The sequence below is a fragment of the Erythrolamprus reginae genome, chromosome 5 (genome assembly GCF_031021105.1).
Source record: "Erythrolamprus reginae isolate rEryReg1 chromosome 5, rEryReg1.hap1, whole genome shotgun sequence".
In the NCBI taxonomy this organism is placed as follows: domain Eukaryota; kingdom Metazoa; phylum Chordata; class Lepidosauria; order Squamata; family Dipsadidae; genus Erythrolamprus; species Erythrolamprus reginae.
This window is the reverse complement of record NC_091954.1, coordinates 22,778,934-22,803,028: the sequence shown is the minus strand read 5'-3', so window position 1 is coordinate 22,803,028 and position 24,095 is coordinate 22,778,934. Positions and strand designations below refer to the sequence as shown.

General features: G+C 41.7%; 1 protein-coding gene across 3 annotated transcripts in view; it reads left to right on the top strand.

Moving 5' to 3' along the window:
- PALD1 (phosphatase domain containing paladin 1) overlaps positions 1–24,095 on the top strand; it is a 185,089-nt gene that overhangs the window by 68,795 nt on the left and 92,199 nt on the right. For 2 of the 3 annotated variants that reach the window (XM_070752214.1, XM_070752216.1), the window contains exons 2-9: positions 4,859–5,053; positions 6,796–6,898; positions 7,247–7,426; positions 8,455–8,622; positions 11,366–11,526; positions 17,818–17,893; positions 20,624–20,775; positions 22,330–22,426. In XM_070752214.1, coding sequence (XP_070608315.1) covers positions 4,859–5,053; positions 6,796–6,898; positions 7,247–7,426; positions 8,455–8,622; positions 11,366–11,526; positions 17,818–17,893; positions 20,624–20,775; positions 22,330–22,426 — 1,132 coding nt within the window. The remainder of the gene's footprint in view (positions 1–4,858; positions 5,054–6,795; positions 6,899–7,246; positions 7,427–8,454; positions 8,623–11,365; positions 11,527–17,817; positions 17,894–20,623; positions 20,776–22,329; positions 22,427–24,095) is intronic. The other variant, XM_070752215.1, reaches the window with a different exon arrangement.

The following is a 24,095-nucleotide window of genomic DNA, read 5'->3' as shown; positions in this document are numbered from 1 at the left end:
TATAAAATCTCTATTCCCTCCCCACTCCAAGGGAAAGTTACTGCAAAATCCCCATTACCTCCCAATTAACTGGGCAGAGAATAGATGGAGGCAGGGCCAATTAGAGATGTTATTTACCGGTTCTCCAAACTACTCAAAATTTCCACTACTGGTTCTCCAGAACTGGTCAGAAGCTGCTGAAACTCACCTCTGGTCCCTTCCACCCGTAGGAGTCTATGTTATGTGTTCTAAATGGGATGAGGTACAGGGAAATCCCAAAATAATGGCAGGTTTTCATTCACTCGGGATCTATTTTCTAGTGTGGGAAATAGAGGTCCAACCCTTATTTTGTACAAAATCTATGTACCATTCCCTTAAACTCAAAGTGATTTGTACTTAGATTAGGGGGCTAATGGATTTTCCCAGGTAATTGGATAAATCACAAAGGTGAGAACGGCAACTACAGTACAAGGAAAGGAAGATGCCCTGCTTTCAGCAGTTGTGCGTTTCAAGATTTGCAACAGCACTTCTCTCTTTCTTCCTTAGAAAGAAGCCAGCTGTTCTGAACAGCTGGAACTTGTCTTATAAACTTCTTGTTCTGGGGATTTGAGAGTGAACTAGAAGGGGGGAAATATTTATTTTATCAGTTTATTTAGCTGCCAATCTCAAACAAATGTCCTAGGGCAGCTAACAATATTAAAAGTGAGTAAAACCAAACACCTGTTCAAAAATTAGAAGACAGTAACTGAGAAAAATCACAAACATGTATTACCATAAATAGAAAATGGGTGCCCCGACTCTAGTATAAAATTTGGTCTTTAAGGTCTTTAAGACCTTATGAAAAGCTAGCAGGGTTAAAATAAGGCTCATCTCCATAGAAAAACCTCTCATAGTACAGCCCTGGAAACTAATGGACCAATAGAGATTGTCCTGGAGGGTCTGCTAATCAGTTGTTTTGACCTAGGCTTGCTTAGAAAGCATGAAGCACAGTCTTGGTCCTGGTAAAACCTCTTTTACTTACATGACTGTGGACTCCTTTCATTCACAGTCCGCAAGACTTGCCAAACAGACATTCAATGGAATAATAATAATAATAATAATAATAATAATAATAACAACAACAACAACAACAACAACAACAACAACAACAACACTCTTCAGAGGTAGCCCCATGTAAAGAGCATTGCAATAGTCGAACCTCGAGGTGATGAGGGCATGAGTGACCGTGAGCAGAGACTCCCTGTCGAAATAGGGCTGCAACTGGTGCACCAGACGGACTTGTACAAACGCCCTCTTCGCCACAGCTGAAATATGATGTTCTAAAATTAGCTGTGGATCGAGGAGGACGCCCAAGTTGCGGACCCTCTCCAAGGGGATCAGTAGTTCCTCCCCCCGAGGGTAATGGACAGACAGGTGGGATTGTCCTTGGGAGGCAAGACCCACAGCCACTCCATCTTGTCAGGTTTGGGTTTGAGCCTGTTAACACCCATCCAGACCTTAACAGCCTCCAGGCACCATCACATCACTTCCACTGCTTATCCGACTGGACACAGGGTGGAGATGTACAACTGGGTGTCATCCGCATACTGATGACACCTCACCCCATGCCCTTGGATCATCTCACCCAGTGGTTTCATGTAGATATTGAATAGCGGGGGAGAGGACCATTGAGAAACCTCGCAAGGGAGAAACCTAGAGGTCGACCTCTGACCCCCCACTAACACTGACTATGACTGAGCAGAGAGGTAGGAAAAGAACAGAGGTTGACCTATGACCCCCACTAACACCAACTATGGCTGGCCAGAGAGGTAGGAGGAGAACCATTGTAAAACAGTGCCTCCCACTCTCAACCCCCCCAGCCGGCACAGAAGGATACCATGGTCGATGGTATCAAAAGTCGCTTAGAGGTCAAGAAGCACCAGGACAGAGGATAAATCCCTATCTCCGGCCCACCAGAGATCATCCATCAGTGCGACCAAAGCAGTTTCCATGCTGTAGCTGGGCCTGAATCCTGACTGCTGAGGGCCTAGATAATCGGCTTCTTCCAAGGACCGTTGGAGCTGGAGCGACACCACCTTCTCAACAACCTTCCCCATAAAGGGAAGGTTGGAGACTGGACGGTAGTTAAGTATGGCTGGTTCCAGGTAATATTTACCCACACAAACATTATCTCATTTAGAATGCTGCCAAAGAACTAGTTTCCAAACTCGGGCAAGGCAAAACTTGGCACAGAGTCTATTAGACTTACAAACAGAATTTTCTACTCTTGCAAGGACCAAAGGAACTCATTGTTTCCAGCAAAAGCCCATGCTCTGTTTGTTCCTCTTTTATTTCCTATGGGAGGGGCCAGTGATCTACACGGTGCTTTCATAGTTGTTCTCGTCTTCTGGCAACGCACATTGCTAACAAGCTCCAGCTTTTCCTCTGCCTTGCTGATATCTGACTCCAGAGATAGCTGATAACTGCCAGATGGCCTTGGTCCCTCCTCTGCCTCCGATGCAGAGCGTCCAAGCCTTCTCCACACTCCAGCGCTGGCCCATATTCCTCCCCAACCTCCTTACTGTCCACTGGCTACTGGCGGACGACAACAAAATTCCTCACAGCCATTTGGAATGAGAGGGTGTCTAGGGCTCAGAAACAGATTGCGTCTGAGCAACCTCTCCTGTCCAGGGGCCCTGGAACTCCTTTTGAGGATCTAGAGGGGGCTGCCCCGAGTCCTCAGAGAGGAGTGGCAAAGAAGTCCAATGAATAAAATAAACAAAGGAGATGAGAAGAGATACCTAGAACAACGCCGGAAGAGGACTAGGAGCAAACCTGTTTGAACTTGTCCTTATCACAATGAGGCCTACCTACCTCATTATGATATGGACAACAAAACATGACTGTTTCTGCCCTTATTGCATCTACAGATAGCCACTCATTTTTTTTAAAAAAAAAAAGCAAAGATACAATTGATCAAATAAATCAGTCGCCCCCAACCTTTTGGGCATCAGGGACTGCTTCCCTGGAGAGAGATTTTTCCATGGACTGGAGGGGATGTGGTTTGTATGCTGCCTGTATCCTGCAGACAGGGCTTAGCTTGTTTGCACGGCTTGGTTTCTGACATGCCGTGTCCCTGGTGCCAATCCATGGGCCGGGGGTTGGGGACCCTTGAAATAAGCAACGAAATTTAAAAATAAGCAACTATAAACTAGTTGGTTAGCCAACCTTGTTCAAAAGAATCTGTTTCATAGTATATCACATTTGTCTTAACATGAGACAAAATGTTTTGAGTAGCTGTTTATCTTTTCATGAAATTTCTTAATTTGTTTTGCATGCACATAGGCTTCCTTATTAAATGAATATTTATAATCTCATGGTTATGATATTTTAAAAATTATACTGATACTGGTTTACAGACAATGGTCTACTTTGTAAGATCTTTTGTGTTCAGATCTTTCTATAAAGCACCGCTCCAATTTATTGTTTCCGTGACAGTAAAGCAAGTCATTTTTGAGTACTTTGGTTCATTTTTTTTTCATGCTGCTTATCAAGTTACTGATGGCTTATACTGTTATATTTATAATGCACTGAAGATATATACCAGTTGGATTAATAGGTGAGGGCCTTCTGCTAAATTGCAGAAGCAATGGTAGAAGAGGGTCTACTTGGTTGAAAAGACTTTAACTTTCTGCAGAACTTTTTGGTCAAAGTTGCATGCATATTATAAGACATGGAAGCAGTAATTCTCTCTATCTGAGAAAAAGGTTTATGGAACAGGATAAAAAAACCCTCATGCTTATTATACTACCTGATGTTTGGTTCTTTGGATGGTTGATGAGATCTGGAGACCTCTGACAGTTCATGTGGATGCTTGCAGGTTTTTAAATCAAAATAAGCTTATGGTTAATATCTTAGAATACTTGGCCATCTTGCAAGAGTTCAACCATGTTTTTAATATTTGGGCCTAGCAGTCATTACCTATAAAAAAACATTCCGACTCAACTTCTTCAAATAAAGTTATAGCCCGAATCACTGTTTGGTATGCTACTGGTTTAACTAGTACCTCTTCAATAAGACTTAGTTGACACGCTGATTACATTGGATGGTTCTAAATATTTTTCTTTCTAAACACTATTTACCCAATGTTTATCTTGTTTTATTAAACAAACAACTACTTTAGAAGTTGTCAGAATTGCCAGAATGGACTGCGAGTACAGCAATAGATCACTGGCATGTGGTTTTTTTTTCCAGTTTTGGGCAATGCTTTCAGCACTGGTTCATTTGCCAAGAACTTCTTCACTATCTGCCACAGAATGCCAGGGTTTGAATCCCTAGAATGATGCCTGAAACGTTCTTGTAGGCTCCTTATTCCTATGCAATATCAGCTATGCAGTTTTGTGAAGAATGCCAGGAATCCTCAGTTTTTTCCTTGAACAGAGTCTGAAAGCTTCAGTTCTGACATGGGGAAGATAACAATAACCACTACTACTCGAATTATACTGGCTTCCAGTTCCTTTCTTTGTCCATTCAATTCATGGTGCTGGTTATCTCCTTTAAAGCCTTACGTGGCAGAGGAGCAGGTTACTTGTAGGAACACTTCTCGTTGAAGGTATCTGCTATGTTCTACTAGGTTAAATGTTGCCTCAGATGGCTCTTCAGCCCTATAAGTCCCGTAAATAAATAAATGCATGAAAACAAATCCTGATTGCCTTTTCCTAAATATATTTTGTTTTGTTTTCTTTTGTTTTCTTTTTCTTTCTTTCTTTCTTTCTTTCTTCTTTTTCTCTCCCTTTTCCTTCCTTCCTTTCTTCCCTCTCTTTCTTTCTCTTTGCAAGAATATTGAAGTCTTAATCTTCCCCTCTCCTTATTCATTTTCTGATTATTTTTATTGATACAGTTGCCTGTGGATTATGGGTACAACTGCCAGCACAGCTCAGCAGACAGTAGCAACAGCAACATTTGAGAATATTCACGGCAGCGGGACCATGGAAGATCACCATTCCCTCAGCATTCACTCCTTCCAGACCATTGGCCTCCACAATAACAAAGCCAAGTCTATCATTACTAATAAGGTGGCTCCTGTTGTCATTACGTGAGTTGCCAGCTATAGTCTCTGCAAACCTTTAATTTTTTGTTTCAACCTTCTGGAGCTTCGTTGTCTTCTATGGGCTGTGGTGTTGTCTATATAAAGAGGTTAAGAAAAGAGGCCTAGGATTTTTTTCCCCCTTTCCTATTTTGTATTGTCTGAGTGAACCTGACACAATGGGGATGACAATGGATGCAAAATACATTTGGAAAACATCTGGGGATTAGTTTTCCAAATTTTTTCCCATTTCTCCAAATGTATAGTATATTCAAATTTTTCCCCATTGTATGATCGTGTCTTTAACAAACTCCTCTTCCATTTTATATCTTATTAGACATTTATAAATGTTACCAATTAATTTGTCATCAGTACCGAGTAATATTTTATCTAGGTAATTACCTAGATGTTTTTAAATTCATACATTTTTATTGCTATGATATATGGCTTGGACCTGTGTGTAAGTCCACCGTCTAAGTTTATTAGAAAATAAAATTTATAAGCCTTGGTGGTACAGTGGTTAGAGTGCAGTACTGCTAGCTGATCACTGGCTGCCAGCAATTTGGCAGATTGAATCTCAATAGGCTCAAGGTTGACTCATCCTTCCATCCTTCCAAGGTCGGTAAAACAAGGACACAGATTGCTGGGGGCAATATGCTTTACTCTCTGTAAACCCCTTAGAGAGGGCTGTAAAGCAGTGTGAAGCGGTATATGTCTATAATGCTATCACTATTATCCCATGTTCAGTTAAATCTTCTCTAGTTTTCAAATTTCCTTGTTCATCTAATAAATCTTTATATGTTATAATTTTGTCAAATGTCTTTGAATTTGGATGTTTTATGGAATCTATTGTGGACATCCAATTTGGAATCTTTATTTAATGATTTGTTTGTTTGTTTTGTCAAGCATGTATAAAGTAACGATATATATAAACATTAGTATGAGTACAGGAAATGAATATGAATAAATGAGGGACAATGGGAAGGGGACAATAGATATATTGGTGCACTTATCCATGCCCCTTGCAAGACCTCTTAGGAGTGGGATGAGGTCAACAGTAGACAGTCTAAGGTTAAAAAATTTTTAGGTTCGGGGAAGAAACCACAGACCTATTAACCATGTGAAGTGCAGCATAACAATTGTCTGCTATCCAGTTCCAAGTTCATATATATAAAATCAAATAACACACTGTACGTGTATGTATGTGTGCGCATGTGCATATGGTTTTTGTGTGTGTGCATGCCACGGTATTGTTAATTGTTTTAAAAAGTATAGGATGATATAAGAATCTAAGTCTTAAGTATTGCAAGATAAAAACTCTGGAGTTGCAATTAATGTTATTAATTGGATTGTAATTTTGTATAGACTATGTAACAGTATGTATATGTCAGAGTGGTGCTTACTAACTTTCCCCACCAATTGACAAATGTGACCTCCTCTGTGCATTCGTTCAGGTGGGCGGGGCCACTTGCAGTCAGCGCTATGGGTTTGCCTGATCCAGATACAACTAGCTGAATACCACCACTGGTATATATTCAGTGTAAAATAGTACAGTTACAACAACTAATTTGGCTTGTGGCTGTGAACTTGTTTGTTTCTTTTGTGGCAGACTTTACCATCTGGGTAACATGCATCAACTTTCTGCTAATAGGAAATTGAACAATGGAATCTTATGATGCTTGTTTAATCACAGAAATTGTTTTAGTTGCAGAAAAACCAACCAACCAATTTCTGTCATGTGTTTCTTACAGTTACAATTGCAAAGAAGAATTTCAAATACATGACGACTTATTGAAAGCCAGCTATACTGTGGGGCGGATTACAGCATCTACTCCAGAACACTATCTTGTGCAGGTGAATGTTGCGGATTATGCAGGAGGATATGGTGATTTAAAACAGCTTTTCTTTCTGCCAAAAGATCAGCATCTCATTTCTCATAGTGGCCAACAGAGGCCAAGAAACATGATGTAGCTTTCCTATTCTGGTTCCCTGCCCAGCGAGTGATGCATTGCAGCATAATATTGCCAAATGTTTATTATTGAGCATTAATAGACAATAATAGAACTGTCTTCCATGAATTTGCCTGGTCCTCTGCAGATTCTCAATCATGTTATTTTTGTGAAGATGTTAGTTGACCATTTGCTTACACTGCTTTATTCTGCACATCGACATTTCTCCATTTTTTGTTATTGTTCCATGTAGGGGAAGTATTTTATGGTCCGTGATGTATACGGCAAAGTAGATGTGCTGAACACTTCCAGCACTTGTGGGGCTCCCAACTTTCGGCAGGCCAAAGGGGGATATGCTGTGTTTGGGATGGGGCAGCCCAGCTTTGGTGGATTCAAGCAAGTCCTGCAGAAACTCCAGAATGAGGGTCATAAGGTCTGTATATGAAAGAAAGCCAAACTGAGATATGTATCTTATACTGCCAGGCATGGGGGAGTTGAGACACCTTTCCCCCAGGCTTTTTTATACTTTGTTTTATGTTTGGTATGAATGTGCTGTTTGGTTTTTTTAAAATAATGATAAGGTTTTATATGTTTTTTAATATTAGATTTGTTCCACTACTATATTGTTTTTATTACTGTTGTGAGCCGCCCCAAGTCTTCGGAGAGGGGAGGCATACAAATCTAATTAATAATAATAATAATAATAATAATAATAATAATAATAATAATAATGTGGCTGGCTGGCTGGATAATGTTGGGAGTTGATGTCCTCAAGTCTTGGAAGTTGCCAAGGTTGGACACCTGGGCTTAGCAATAGCAATAGCACTTAGACTTATACACTACTTTACAGTCCTCTCTAAGAGGTCTACAGAGTCAGCCTATTGTCCCCAACAATCTGGGGTCCCCATTTTACCCACCTCGGAAGGATGGAAGGCTGAGTCAACCTTGAGCTGGGTGAGATTTGAACTGCCAAATTGCAAGCAGTTGGCAGTCAGCAGAAAGAGTGTTCAATACTGTAATCACTGCGCCACCAAGGCTTAAACATTGGCTGAAAGTTCAGCATGTCTGTTTGTGTCAGGACAAAGTTGCACTAAAGCACCCTTGTAGTCCTCATGTATTTTTTTCACAAACAGGGTTCAAATGCACCTGCTTTATAGATATGCACACTTGCTTTTATGCACATATTATTAGGTGGGAGAAAACAGTGGGTCTCCCATTGTCCCTCCAGAGGCATTCTGATGTATCTTTGACTTTTTCCTAATAGCAGAAATCTTGTTTCCTGTAGTGTATTTTTTGTTCTCTTGCACACCTAGAGGTTTGAACAAGTGTCCCGAAAGACAATGTGTAGAACATCTCAGTGAAGCCCAGATAATTATTGCAGACAATAAAAGCTTTGTACGTCAACCAGCATTTCTCCATTTGAGAATTTAACCAACCCAGTTCTTTATTTTTTTGTCACAGCAGGAATGTATTGTGTTTTGCGTTCGTGAAGAACCTGTACTTTTTCTGCGTATGGACAATGATTTCATCCCCTACACTCCAAGAGCAAAGGAGAACTTGAAGGAGAACCTACACGGTCTGCATAAAGGAGTCAAAGTAGAAGACCTAGAAGTCTCTATTCGAAAAGAGGTGATTTTTGTGGGCTACCAGAAGGCGCACTGCATTTCAGATTTGCCTGATATATATTTCCCCACTTTTATTATGGGTAATCCTCGACTTACAAATTGTCATTTAATGACCATCCCAAGTTAACAATGGACTTTTAAAAAAGCTACTGATGACCTGTCTTCAGAATTATGACTGCCCACTCCTCATTGTAACCACGTGGTTGCATTTTGAGTGCTTGGCAGTCGGTTTACATTTACAATCAATTGCAGCATTCCACAGTCACATGCTCACGATTTGTAGTTTGATTTGATTTTTTGCCATTTTCTGCCAGAAAATGGCAATAAACTCCAAACCTTTGGATGTGCTGGATTCACTTAATAACTGTATTGGCTTGTCTAATGGCCACTTGATTAATTTAACAACTTTTGAGACTTAACAACTATTGTAAATACAGTGGTACCTCATGATACGAACTTAATTGGTTCCAGGAGGAGGTTCATAAGGTGAAAAGTTCATAAGACGAAACAATGTTTCCCATAGGAATCAATGTAAAAGCAAATAATGCGTGCAAATCCTTCAGGAAAATCCCAAACTTTAGAAGGGAGGCGAACAGAGGGCAGGGAGGAGCAGCTAAAGGGGGCGGGTGGAAGAAGCAAGGCTAGGCTAAAGAGTGAGTGTGATGGAAGAAAGGCAAGGGGGGCACCCCTCCCTTTTCTTTCTTCAAAAGACACTCTTTCAGTGCCTTTGCAAGCACGTTGTTCTCTGCAAAATCTTTCCTCCTCCAAGCCTCCCCTCCCTTTTCTTTCTTCAAAAAAGGGGGGGAAAAGAAACCCCTTCATCCCAGCAGCAGCTGCTTGGGTTCGTAAGGTGAAAATAGTTCGGAAGAAGAGGCAAAAAATCTTAAACACCGGGTTCGTATCTTGAAAAGTTCGTTAGAAGAGGCGTTAGTAAGATGAGGTACCACTGTATAGTCATAAAATCAAATCTGATTGTGTGATGTCTTGACTTTACAACTGCAATGACATGACTGAAATTCTGGGCTCTATTGTGGTCATAAGTCAAGAACTTCATATTCCCCAGAAATTCCTTTCACCAAAACCCCCAGAACTGTTCCAAGTCCAGCCGAAAGCAGGCCAATGCTAGTCCACAGAGCAATAGACGACGAGTCCACAAGGCACTTGAAAATTTCCCAAGCAGATAAACCTGCCAGGCAAAATTAAATCCACAATACAAGAGAGTTCATTGAAACAAGAAAAATCCAGAGTTCACAAAACACAACCCAGGCACAGTGTCAATCTAAAGCAGTTCTTCTCAATTATTTTCTGTTATGCCCCCCCCCCAGAAGATGTAAACATTTTGCCCTCCCAACTCCCCATTGCAACTGTAAATAGTATCATTTATTATTTAGGTAGGATGCATATCTTGCAACTTGGGGATGGCAGGTTGGGCGGGGCGGGTTGCGAGACACGCATCCTACCTGACACTCATACTGGTACCTCCATCGCGTTCCTCGGCGTTGTGTCTGGGGTGACCTGTTTTAAAAGAAAATGTCTTGTGAGTTCAATACGTTTGATTGAACTTGTGAGACATTTTTCTTTAGAATGGCTGCCCCAAGGAACGCGATGGAGGTGTCCTACTCCCTGCAGCAAAACAAAGAGCAAGTTCCCTGGGCTTAACCACCCCCTCTGGCATCGCTCTGTGCCCCCTCAGGGGGACGCGCCCCATTATTTGAGAAGCACTGATCTAAAGCAAGGCAGGAAACACACAGCTAGGAAATGAACACATTGTTCCTAGCATCACCTCCAACTGCCAGCTGTGCTAAATAGCCAGTTTTTGGTGCAGCCTATTCAAGAAGGGCAAGGCTGCCTCCCACGGGTGGGTTTCTCTTACCTTCCCTAATGCATCAGAAGTGCATGCGTTATATCCGGGTACTGACCCTCTGCACATGTGCAGAGGGTTCATTGCCAGCCACTTTCAAGCAGCGGTGATGGGAGAACTGGTTCGGTGGGGCATGGCAAGTCAGCCATCAGTACCGATTCGGCGAACAAGACCAAATTTCCGCCACTAGGTCACATGAACCGGTCCAAAACAGTAGCTCCCCGTGAGTAATCAGGGTGACCTTAGCTGTTCTTGTCTTTTCTCTGCCCTGTGTGTTCTTGAACCAGGTGCTGAAGGCAGTTCCTCTTCCTCGTCTGCAGCTGTGTGCTTTCGCCACCTGAATCAGGGCTGTCCTGCTGCAGCTGTGCTTGAGACAAATCCATCTCAGGTGGCTGTTCAGAGCTATTGATCAACTCCCCATTAGAGGTGCCTAGAACTGGTTCCTCCTCCGAGCTGACATCTGGAAAGAAATTTGGGGAAACATCCAGGGGAGTCATCACAACAGTGCAAATATATTTCTCAGGGGCTTTAATTTGGGAATGAGAATGGCTACTAAATTGCACTGTGTGCTTTTAACGTTTCTGTGCCATTGAACCCAGATTCCATTTTAGATAACCTGCACAACACAATAGAAGCCTGTTTGGCATTACCTTGTTATTTTAGTAGCCTTATGATGCAATCTTAATATTGCTCCTATAATGTCTGCGTGGACAACTTGAGATGAGTAGGACCAGAGCCTTTTCCTTTGTATCTCCACGAAGGACACCATTTAGCAAAAGTCAGCAAGTAGGTCTAAGGAAGAAAAATTGCATGTCAGTAGGTTGTAGATAATGTTTTATAAAGCAAGCTTCTTCTCAGGTTGGTTTCTTGGATTTATCTGTTGAAGATACATGACTTTGCCCAGCTGAGTGAGAATATATATTACATCTACAATGATATTGAACATTTCAAAGATGAGCCCCATTCAGTCAAAATTTTCTGTGAAGAAGACATCCAAGTGACAGAGGAAGTGTACAAGAGGCCTATCTTTCTGCTGCCATCCTACAGGTAAATTTCAGTAGAAGAGAATCTTGTCTTTATTAATAAATAATTGTACTAAACCAGACCGTATTCCTTATCACCATTCTCTGTTTTACATAAGTGGTGGCATTACAAAACGTTACAAGTGGTCCTCAATTTACAACTATTCATTTCATGCCCATTCAAAGTTACAACAGCAATGAAAAAGGGATTTATTACTGGTTTTCACACTTATATGACACCATCCAAATGGTCAAAATTTGGGTGCTTGGTAACTGACATGTACTTATGATAGTTGCAATATCCTGGAGTCGTGCAATAGCCATTTGAACTTTTCCCAGTTTCCAGCAAGCAAGATCAGTGATGGCAAACCTACCTGTACATGGTATGATGTACAGGTAGTCCTTGATTTATGGCAACTTATTTAGCAATCCTTCAAAATTATAATAGACCTCCCCAGGGCTACTTACAACCCAGTTCAAATGCCTGTGCTGAGGCTGTTGACAAACTTGGTACAGCTAAGTACAGTCATACCTTGTCTTACGAACCTAATTGGTTCCAGGAGGAGGTTCGTAAGACGAAAGGTTCGTAAGACGAAACATTGTTTCCCATAGGAAACAATGTAAAGTCAATTAATCCGTGCAACAACAAAAAAACCCTGCAAAAAAATACTGCCGCCCGGCTGTCACCTTTTAAAACAGCCGGGGGGGCTTCTCAGCGACCTCCCGAATGCCAAATGCCAAACCCGAACTTCCGGGTTCGGCGTTCGGGAGGCTGCCGAGAAGCCCCCCGGCTGTTTTAAAAGGTGACAGCCGGGCGGCGGGGCCTCTCGGCAGCCTCCCAACGCCGAACCCGGAAGTTCGGGTTTGGCGTTTGGCTTCGGGAGGCTGCTAGGAAGCCGCCCCCTGTTTTAAAAGGTGACAGCCGGGCTGCGGGGCTTCCCAGCAGCCTCCCGAACCCCGAACTTTTGCCGAACTTCCAGGTTTGGGGTTCAGGAGGCTGCTGGGAAGCCCCCCAGCCCGGCTGTCACCTTTTAAAACAGCCGGGGGGCTTCCCAGCAGCCTCCCAATGCCGAACCCGGAAGTTCGGGTTTGGCATTCGGCTTCGGGAGGCTGCTGAGAAGCCCCCCAGCCCAGCTGTCACCTTTTAAAACAGCCGGGGGGCTTCCCAGCAGCCTCCCAACGCTGAACCTGGAAGTTTGGGTTTGGCGTTCGGCTTCGGGAGGCTGCTGGGAAGACGCCCGGCTGTTTTAAAAGGTGACAGCCGGGCTGCGGGGCTTCCCAGCAGCCTCCGAAACCCCGAACCCGGAAGTTCGGCAAAAGTTCAGGGTTCGGGAGGCTGCTGGGAAGCCCCCCAGCCCGACTGTCACCTTTTAAAACAGCCGGGCGGCTTCCCAGCAGCCTCCTGAAGCCGAACGCCAAACCCAAACTTCCGGTTTCGGCTTCGGGAGGCTGCTGGGAAGCCCTGCCGCCCAGCTGTCACCTTTTAAAACAGCCGGAGGGCTTCCCAGCAGCCTCCCGAATGCTGAACCCGGAAGTTCGGGTTTGGCGTTCGTAACACAAAAAAAGTTCGTAAGAAGAGGCAAACTTTTTCTGAACCCCGGGTTCGTATCTCAAGTTGTTCATAAGACAAGGGGTTTGTATCTTGAGGTACTACTGTATTTGCAGTGTCCTGTGTTGATATGACCACAATTTATGACGATTTTGCAGATAATGGCTTTTACTTCTGGATTTTGACCACAACATTCCATAGAGAACATTGAGTTTGTTTAATGGTTGCCGTGTTTACTTAATTCTCTTCTAATTCTGTTCTAATTCAAGTTCTATTCCATTCCATTTCTATTCTATTCTTATTCTACAGTAATTCCAATTCTATTTTCATTTCATTCATTGTAATTCTTAGTTCGGTTCTAATTCAAGTCTGTTTCTAGTTCCAATCTAATTCTAATTGTATTCTAATTCCAATTCTATTCTAATTCTGTTATACTGTAATTCCATTCTAATTCTATTTTATTGTAATTGTGCCATTGTTCTTTGTCTTATCTTTTAATTCTAATATTTATTCTGCTCTAAATCGAATTCATTTCTATTTAATTCTGTTCAATTTTTTTCCATTCTAATTCTATTCTGTCTTAATTGTCCTTGCTACCCCTGCTAACTTGCATGGATAAAATTATGAAAACATTAACATTCACACACACACCAATTTGTTCAGACCTGCCCTTCTCCTGCCATTCCCCTCCCCCTCCGCCCTCATGCACCCCTTCCTCTTCCCTAGTTGTATCCCCCTCTCTGTTTCCCTCCCCTGCTCCTTAACTCATCCTCTCCCTCCCTCTCCTTTAGCTATGGTAATAAATCTGTCTGGATGAGGTCATAAAGGCATTAGAATCCTTCCCCCCATCCTCCTTTCTCTGTCCCCCTTCCCTCTCTACTGGGCCCACTCCACTTCTTCATCCCCCTCCTCTTTTCCTTCTTATTTATTTATTTTATTTATTTATTTTGTCCAATACACAATGAGGGTTTTAGTGGGTATATATCTATATACACATAGTAAAATACATGATGAAGGTTATAGAGAAGATACTCATAGTAAAATATATTTAAGAGATAATAGAAAAGAAGTTATAGTAATAGAACATATCAATGAAAGAATAGAAGAGATATAGGAATAGAAGGTATAGGAGATATAGGAGAGCAATAGGACAGGGGACGGAAGGCACTCTAGTGCACTTGTACTCGCCCCTTACTGACTTCTTAGGAATCTGGATAGATCAACCGTAGATAATCTAAGGGTAAAGTGTTGGGGGTTTGGGGATGACACTATGGAGTCCGGTAATGAGTTCCACGCTTCGACAACTCGGTTACTGAAGTCATATTTTTTACAGTCAAGTTTGGAGTGGTTAATATTAAGTTTAAATCTGTTGTGTGCTCTTGTGTTGTTGTGGCTGAAGCAGAAGTAGTTGCCGACAGGCAGGACGTTGCAGCATATTTAGATCTTGTTTAAGGCGTCTTAGTTCTAAGCTTTCTAGGCCCAGGATTGAAAGTCTAGTCTCGTAGGGTATTCTATTTCGAGTGGAAGAGTGAAGGGCTCTTCTGGTGAAGTATCTTTGGACATTTTCAAGGGTGTTGATGTCTGAGATGCGATATGGGTTCCAAACAGATGAGCTGTATTTGAGGATGGGTCTGGCAAATGTTTTGTAAGCTCTGGTAAGTAGTGTGAGATTGCCAGAGCAGAAGCTACGTAGGATTAGATTTACAACTCTTCATCCTCCTCCCTTCCCTTCCCTCTTTGTCCTGCCCCCTTCCCTCTCCCCATCACCTCTCCTACCCATTGTCAAGGTTCCAGGTAACATCCAAAGTAAATCAGAGTCCGGCTCAAAGTACTCCTCAAAGTTCCAATTTATTTCCAGAGCCATCCAGACACCTACATAGGGAAACCTGGATCTGGGTTTCCCACTCAACTGAAAGTTGACATCCCTTGCCCCCCACCCACAAACTTCTCACATTCCCCATTCAGATTGTGCCAGCAGTGCCAGGGTGATAGATATATGATGGCCTTGAACTTCTCAAAAGAATGCTTTGTGGTTGAATCTGCTCTCTCATGAAATCACCCCTCCCAAATTCCCATAAACATCAAGCCTTGTACAGATAGCGTGGCAAGCCGTTGATTTATCACCAGCTTCTGCGGCTTGACAGCCATCCCACTCCCCCTCTTTGTCCCCCTCCCCTTCTCCATCTTCATTTCCCCCTCCCCTTTTTAATCTTCTCTTCCTCCCATTCCCCCTACCAGTTCTTCTCCCTTTCCCCTCCCTCCCCCCATCCTGACCCTGGCTCTCAACCTCACACACCCTCTCAGCCTATCCCTCACCTTTTCTCCATCATCCTCACTCTAACCCTTTCTTACCCCTCTAAGAGTTGGCTACAAAAAGAGGGAAGCCCCATGGTCCAGGAGCCCCACTGAGGAGCAATTTACCTCTAGGAAGACATCTTCACTCTGATAACTGATAACTGAGAGTAACTGTCACTTTGGCCTGCAGGAATGAGGTCATAAAGCCATGAGAATTCTCAAGGAGATGACCCACCCACCCCTTATCCTCCTATCAAATATAACCTGCTCTTGTATCTTTGTGACCTACATCCATGCCACATAAAAGTCTCCAGGAAGCTACCAAACCAATAGGAAAGCCGCCTCTTTGTCCTCTGTCTCTGTCACCTTGCCTTATTGAGTTGGTGAAGCTCCTTCTGTTTCCCCATCAAAATTGGCAGGTCATTTATTGGAGTGCAATACTGCAGCCCACTTCAGCTGACTGCTAGCTGCAGTTCGGTGGGTCAAATCTCACCACCAGCTCAAGGTTGACTCAGCCTTCCTTCCTTCCCAGGATGGTAAAATGAGGACCCAGATTGTTGGGGGCAATATGCCGACTTTGTAAACCGCTTAGAGAGGGCTATAAAAGCACTATGAAGCGGTATATAAGTCTAAGTACTATTGCTATTTGAGAAATGGCAGTGGAAATAGAACATGGAGGGCAAATTAAAACTGCTAGGGGATCAGTCTGTCTGCATCGGTGACAAGAGAGTCTTCTGCTTGAACAGGGGTTGGACTAGAAGACCTCCAAGATTCCTTCCAACTCTGTTGTTCCATTATTCCCCAAAAAAGTTGTAAAATCAGATCTGCCTACATGATGAGCCACTTTATAACTATTCAAATTATGACTAATAGGAAGGCTTAATTATGGTTGTGATTTGAGGGCTATCTTTCATTTGTTCAGTTTTGACTTAATGTATTCTGTAAATTTAGCCAAACAATACCCTTTTTCAACAGGCATGATTGAATAAAGCATGGCTTTTTGTCATGGTTAAAATTTTTCCTGGTCAAAAATAAAGCCCTGCCTTTTATTCAGAAAGTATAATTGAACAGTCACACGAGAAGGCAATATTATACCTGAATTCCTTCTTTTCATTATGCTGAATTAAATGCTTTTTTAAATGTTAATTTTTCATTTTTCCAATTTACATATCAATAAACATTTTTAACAGTGCTGCGTCATATGTTATTTACATTTATTTCTATACATTTTTATTTCTCTGTTCTAACCACTTATTCCACACCTCATAATATTCTGTTTCTTCCTTGCCTTTCATTTTTAATGTGAGCTTACACATCTCTGCACATTCCAGTGTCTTATGTATAATCCTTTCATTGCTTGGTATATTTTCAAGTTTCCAACATTGAACGTATACAATTCTTGCTGCGGTTACTATGCGTAAAATGATGTATTGGAGTTGTTGAATTAAATGTTTTCTTTGTGTGTGTGTCTGTGTGTGTGTGTGTGTGTGTGTGTGTGACATGTTTTTGCTGAATTTGAAAAGTAAGGGAGACTAGGATAGATCTATTTCGGCCTTATTTTGGCCTCATCAGCTAGCCATACCTTCACTGGGACTTGAACTTGCAACCTTGGCCTTGTAAAGCAGAGAATTAACCTCTAGGCTACAGTATCCAATCCCTTCTGCTCTGTACCAAGGAAGGGTTAGATGTTTTTTGTGTCGAATCACCGTGGTATATTGAAGGAACATCATAGCTCCTTTTTTGCCTCTCGGCCCAACCCAGGGCCATTTCCAAGGCATTTCTTCACATTCAAAACATACATAACACCACATATACCTACAATACCAATCCATATATGTATATTATCTCTCATAAACAATAATACAATAACATAAATTATGTTCCAAATTTTAATTTCTATTATTCAGTCTGTCCCCATATTTATTTTCTCCACTCCCCTCTTTCTATCTCAGGTGGCTATTCCACCTCTGCTGCCTACTTTCTTACATTTTCTCTCTCTTTTTCTACTACCCTCTCCTTCTCCTTCCTTCTTCCATTTCTTCCTCCTACTCTCTCTCCTTTCGCTCCCTCTTTCCTACTTCCTCCTTCGTCCTTCCCTAAGTGGATAATTCTAATTCTATTAAGTGGCAAACTGAAAAACTGCTCTCAATGTTTACCCTTTATAATCACAATCCTAAATCCTTATTTCCATATCCCTTCTATTATATTTTAACTTTGGATATATGTTATTTATCAAATGCTGCCTCTTTTGTCTATTTTCATCATCTAGGTTACACCAATCATATTTCTGATTTTTTTTTATCCCATTCATATTAAATTAAATAGTAAAATCTTTATCTGTACTCTTTTTCAAACCATTCATAAAATTTCACTGTTTTCTAAAAGTCTCTATCCGAGAACATTTTCAAAGCTCGCCTGCATGTTGACCTACGGTGTTTTCAAAAACTGGAAATAATTCATTTTTCTCGGTAGGTACCATCGGCTGCCTTTGCCTGTGAATGGGGCTCCTTTAGAATCACAGTTTGATGCTTTCATCAGTTTCCTCCGGGTAAGACCTGATGCCAGATGTTAATCTACAAGTTGTCTTTTATTTAATAAGCTGACTTGGAAAAGGAAGCACATGCGAGATGCTTGTTAGCAGAAGCTGGAAATTCTTCCTGTTGGGTGGAGATACTACAAACATTTGCTTCCCCCACCTGCCCCCCTCTGTATTTACATCTGCCGACTACAGATCCATGTGTCTATTTCTGGATCCCTCTAGCTAGTATTTGAACACACACATTTGCTAGACGCCTGTATTTGCTTTAGGCTCATGACTTAACTGTATGGTTTTGTTGTGCCAAATGTAAAAAACCTAATATATCACCACCCCTCCCTCCCCGCCCCACACACACTGTAAAAAGAATTACTGCAGAAGCCAGCAAGAAATTAAGCTTGGAAAAGCCCATTTATTAGAAAACCATTAAAATAAATGCTTAGTTTTTGGGGGTTGGATCAAATCTATAATACTGAATTTAATTAATGGGCATCCAACTGCTAGCTGCAGTGCCAGTGTTTACTTTGGACGTTTCATTGTTTTGCTAAGGCTGGAGACAGTTTTGGCAGATACTAAAAATATTTAAAGCGTTATGGGGACAATTCAGGGTTAAAGTAATTACAGGAGAGATTCTAAACCATGTTTAAGACGTTAATTTCATTAAGAAAAGGAGAGAGGCTTTCTTCTTTTGGGGAAGTAATAAGCCATTCAGCTGCAATTATATGCATGTTTTCTTCAGAGAATGTTTCATTTTTCTAAAAAAAAGATTGAATTTTAAACTTCAGAGAAGAATTTTTTAAAAATCACATAAGATTGAAAGGCAAGCCAGTTTGGTGTAATGCTTAAGGCATCAGCTAGAAATTGGGAGTTCCAGTCCTGTCTTAGTCACCAAGACGGCTGGGTGACCTGGGGCCAGTCCCACAAATTCAGCTCTAAGAAGAAGACAATGGCAATCCACCTACAAAACCTCTCTCTCCTCATCTCCCCCATACCTTTCTCCTCCCTTGAGCTCCATGAGCCTTTTCTTCCCGTTTTTGTCCCCCCTACTCTGCCCAGCGGAGCGCCCGTTTTTGCGATCCTGGGATTCCCCTCCTGGGATTTCCCTACAGCATTGCAAAAACGTGGAAGTCAGGAGGTGGGATTTCCCATGGAAGGGAGCCTCAGGGGGTCCCAGGATCGCAAAAACCTGCACATGGCTTGCAACGAAAGTCCGGAGGTGGGGAATCTCAGTCACGGCTTGGCAAGTTCGTAAGGTGAAAAAAGTTCGTAAGAAGAGGCAAAAAAATTCCAAACCCTGGGTTCGTATCTTGAAAAGTTCATATGATGAGGGGTTCGTATCATGAGGTACCACTGTATTTACTTCTGCATCTCTACTTCACGGAAATTCAACTTTCGCGGGCGGTCTCGGAACGCATCCCTGCGAAAATCGAGGGAACTCTGTACTACATTTGTCTAATCTCTATCTGTCTATATCTATCATCTCTCTCTTTCTCTCATCCAACTCAAGGCCCAGAGGCAGGGTCTGGCCTGCAGGGTGCTTAGATCTGGCCACCCTGGAAACAATGAAGGACCAGTTCGCAATGACTCTGCCACCGAAAACAGAGCCTGGGAGGGCTGTGCATATGGGAGAGCTCCATTTTTACTGGCAGAGGGCTGCAGGAGGGTTCCGCTGAGCCTCACCTGGGCCACCATAGGTGCCCCTGACATGAATGACAAAGAGCTGGCCACACCCCCTCCAGCCCCCCCGAGGTCAAACACAACCTTGATGCGGCCCTCAATGACACCTCTGATCTATGTTATAAAGCCACCCTTCACACATGTGGTTTTTATCAGGGAACAATAAAAGCAAAATAATAAATGTAATAACTGAGATACACATCTTAAAATAAACATAGGAAACCAAGAAATATGTATATAACAGAACTAAGAAAAAGTGTTTAAAACTTATATATAATAAAGCCATTTTGCGGGCTCTCTGTTTCCAAGGGATTCTGAGATCTGCTAGAAAGATCATGTCTTGAGATCTCTCTGGATTATTATTATTATTATTATTATTATTATTATTTATTAGATTTGTATGCCAATAGTATTAAGGCTAATTTTAACTTATCTTTTAAGAGGGAATGGGTAGGAACAGAACTAGAAAAAGCCCCAGTAAAAGAGAATATATTAACTCAGAATTAACCTGTGTGGACCTTTGTGCTCTCTGAGTTTGATTATTTTCTTGCAACTACTGGTATTTCATTACCCAACTAGGTAACATCAGTAATAACTAAGTTTAGGAGAGGCTGACAGGCCATTAAAACCCAACTCCTGCTTGTTCAGAAGGAAGAGAGGTTAACCAGAAAAGTCATTGCCTTCTTTTTGGTCATCCAAGAGTGTTTCTTTCCCTTGAATCTAGAGCAGAGATCTTCAAACTTGGCAACTTTAAGATTAAGCCAGAGCAAGATGCAGGAGCCCATCAAATGGCTCATTTGACTGTGTGTTGTCACTGGAGGGTGGGTTGGAAGTTTAATTGGGTTTTTATTTATTTTTTATTTTCTATACTGTGTTTTTATTGCTTGTAGTCTACCTAGACTCACTATGAGTGAGTAGGCTATGAGTGAGTATATAAATTTTCTAAATAAATAAATAAATACACTTTAGGAAGCTGAAAGTTATTTTTCCTCCCACAGGGCTGTTTGATAGCCAGTCTTTTGACCAAATCGCAGCCCAATGAATGTGTACAATTCTGTCTTACAGGAAAGTCCAAATCTGCTCCTTCTCCAAGATCCCAGTAAGCCACCTCCTGCTCTGGTGTTCAGTTGCCAAACTGGTGTCGGGACGACCAATTTCGCCATGGTCTTAGGAACTCTGGTTCTCTATCACCGTAAAGGTGGCCTACAAAAACAAGAGTAAGAGATTTGTAGCTGCTTCTACTGAGATGAAATCAGGATGAAGTCATGATTATTTATAGCAGGAGTGGGTTCTAACTTACCTTGTTGCCAGTTTGCTTCCTACTCCACCAAGTGGCAAAAAAAACAAAGCCGAAAAACAGATGGCGACTTCGTGCATAGTGTTGGAACTAAGCTTCTGCGCATGCTCAGAAGGAAAAAAAATAAAAATAAATATTTTTTTTAAAAAATGGCGGCCTCCACGGACTGGCGCCAACCAAACTGGGTTGGTGATGTTATTGTTACGTCTCCAGCGGGCCACTACCAGTTCTATAGAACTGATCGAAACCTATCCCTAATTTATAGGCACTGAAAATCTGCTTCCATCAAAAAGGAATGTTTCTATTTTATTTTTATTTATTTATTTGTTATACAAATATAGTATTGTAGTATGTTTAACATAATATAAGTATAAAGTAGAGATAGAAAAGATTAAAAGACATTAGGACAGGGACGGTAGGCACGAAGATGCACTTAGACACGCCCCTTACAGACCTCTTAGAAAAGGTCTGATAATGAAAATTGTAGATAATGTAAGGTTGAATATTTTGGGATTGAGGGAGGAAACAATAGAATCCGGAAATGAATTCCAGGCATTGACCACTCTACTGCTGAAATCGTATTTTCTGTAGTCTAGTTTGGAGCGTTCCTATCTCTCACACTTGTTTTATCATAATTTGGGAGGAATTAGAAACTTACTCCCCTTATATATTAGAATATTATGTCAGTGAAGCATTGATTGAACTGCATTATTTACAGTACATAATGATTGTCAATTTACGATTTTAGGTATCATCTAAAATGCAAAGTTTTTGAATATTTGTTGGGATGTTAAATAGATGGCTTGGGAAACTTTATTGAGCAGTATTTTATATACAACATAAAGAATCAACTCCCCCCAGAGATTCGAATTACCCCCACCCTCCTTGTCTTCCGCAAGATGTTTAAGACCCATTTATGCCGCCAAGCGTGGGGGGATTAATTCTCTCCCCCACCCTTCTGACTTTAGCATTTAAGAGTGGCGTGATTGTGTAGAATTGATTGATTTTTTTTAGTAGTAATGGGTTTTTAATTTAGTTATTTTAAATATTGGATTTGTATTATATTGTATTATTGTTGCTGTTGTGAGCCGCTACGAGTCCTCGGAGAGGGGCGGCATACAAATCTAATAAATTATTATTATAAATTATTAATTATTATTAATGATAAAACAATGTATTTTCAGTATGTACATGTTTGCTGAAGCTGAATGCTATAGCTTCTTTTTAAATTTAATTTTAAGTGTAGTAGTATCAACCAATATATCAATAGTACAACAAATTATAATAGATTGTACATATACTAATTCTTTACTTCAGGTAGGAACTTGTATTTTTTTTCTTTAACTAAGTGGTGTTGGTGAGAGCATCATGAAGTGTATTACATAATTTAAAAAAAAAGCAAAATTAGAAAGTTTGTTAAACTTACATGCAATTCCATGCATTAAGGCATATCTTTAATATTATCCAATCACAGCCATCCACAGTCTCCCAAATATTCACCCAGGGAACAATTTCGGATTATTCAGAATTTCATTAGCATGGTACCCAACGGGCAACAGATAGTGGAAGAGGTGAGTGAAACTACTTTTATATTGTTCCTTTGGCCTCATTGATCTTCTTGTGCTTCATTGCCCCTTATTCTCATTGAGGCTAATTAATAACAAATAGAATTATTTGTCTTAATCTATGATAGCATAAAGATTGAAATGCTCTACAAATTGAGCAGAAGAACAGAAGTTTCACAGAGAAATTCATGGTGCCTTCTTTAAATGAAGTATCATATAGTTTGTGCATGTGAGAGAGAGATTATAATTCTCTGTGTTTGATTATATGAATTGTAGGAGATTGCAAGATAGAGGGCAAGGATGAGATCAAATGTGTCATCAGTCATGAGTCCCTGCGTGACAATGTCCTTTTTCCTGAACTTCTGGTTTGGCCATTGTTCGCACTCCAGAGGCTTCAGGGAAGCTTCCTGAAGCCTCCAGAGCAGAGGTCTTTAAACTTGGCAACTTTAAGACTTGCGGACTTCAACTCCCAGAATTCTCCAGCCAGCTATGCTGGCTGGAGAATTCTGGGAATTGAAATCCACAAGTCTTAAAGTTGCCAAGCTTGGGGACCCCTGCTCCAGAGGGTGAAAATGGCGTCCCCCAAGGCTGAAAATCAGCTGGCCAGCGTGCACATCTGCGCTGGAGTGAACATAGGACAATGCCTCGTGTGCTCCCTGATATGTCTCCACGTGCCATAGGTTCGCCATCATGGGCATAATAATTAATTTGGCCTTGCAAGGGATTAAAATTCTAAAACTTCATTCCTTCTTCTGATGGTTTTCCCTCTAAACTTTTGTCTACTTTTCAGTAAATGAAACACACATTTTTCATTTTAGCTATTTCTTTATGTCAGAATTTTGAATAAAGGGAAAAAAGGAAGAATGCATTTTGAGAGGGATAAGAAATTGGCAGTTTTTCTTCTCCAAAACTATTTTATTTATTTGTACAGTGATACCTCGTCTTACAAACTTAATTGGTTCTGAGAGGAGGTTCGTAAGGCGAAAAGTTTGTAAGATGAAACATTGTTTCCCATAGGAAATAATGTAAAAGCGATTAATGCGTGGAAGCAACCCCCCCCCCCGCAAAAACGGCGCTCCGCTGGATGCCGCCGCCCGGCTGTCACCTTTTGAAACAGCCAGGGGGCGTCTTGGTGTTATCCCGAATGCCGAACCTGAAAAGTTCGGGTTCAGGTTCGGGAGGCTGCCGAGAAGCACCGCCGCCCGGCTTTCACCTTTGCAGAAGAGCCGCAGAGCTGTTGGCCTGTCGGGAGGCTCAAATGGAGGTGGGGAATCCCAATAGGGAATTCCATGGGCGGAGCTTTGACGTCACAAAGACGTCCTTCCTGGAGTCCACATTTCGGCCGGCCAGGAAGGACGTCTCCATGACGCCAAAGCTCTGCCCATGGAATTCCTTATTGGGATTCCCCACCTCCATTTGAGCCGACCAGCTGACAGCTCCACGACTCTTCTGCAAAGGTGACAGCCGGGCGGCGGCACTTCTCAGCGGCCTCCTGAACACCAAACCCAAACTTTTGCTGAACTTCCGGGTTCAGTGTTTGCGGTGGCTGGTTCGTACGGCAAAAAAAGTTCGTAAGAAGAGGCACAAAAATCCCGAACCCCGGGTTCGTATCTCGAAAAGTTTGTGAGACGAGGGGTTCGTATCATGAGGTACTACTGTATTTCATATTTCTTAA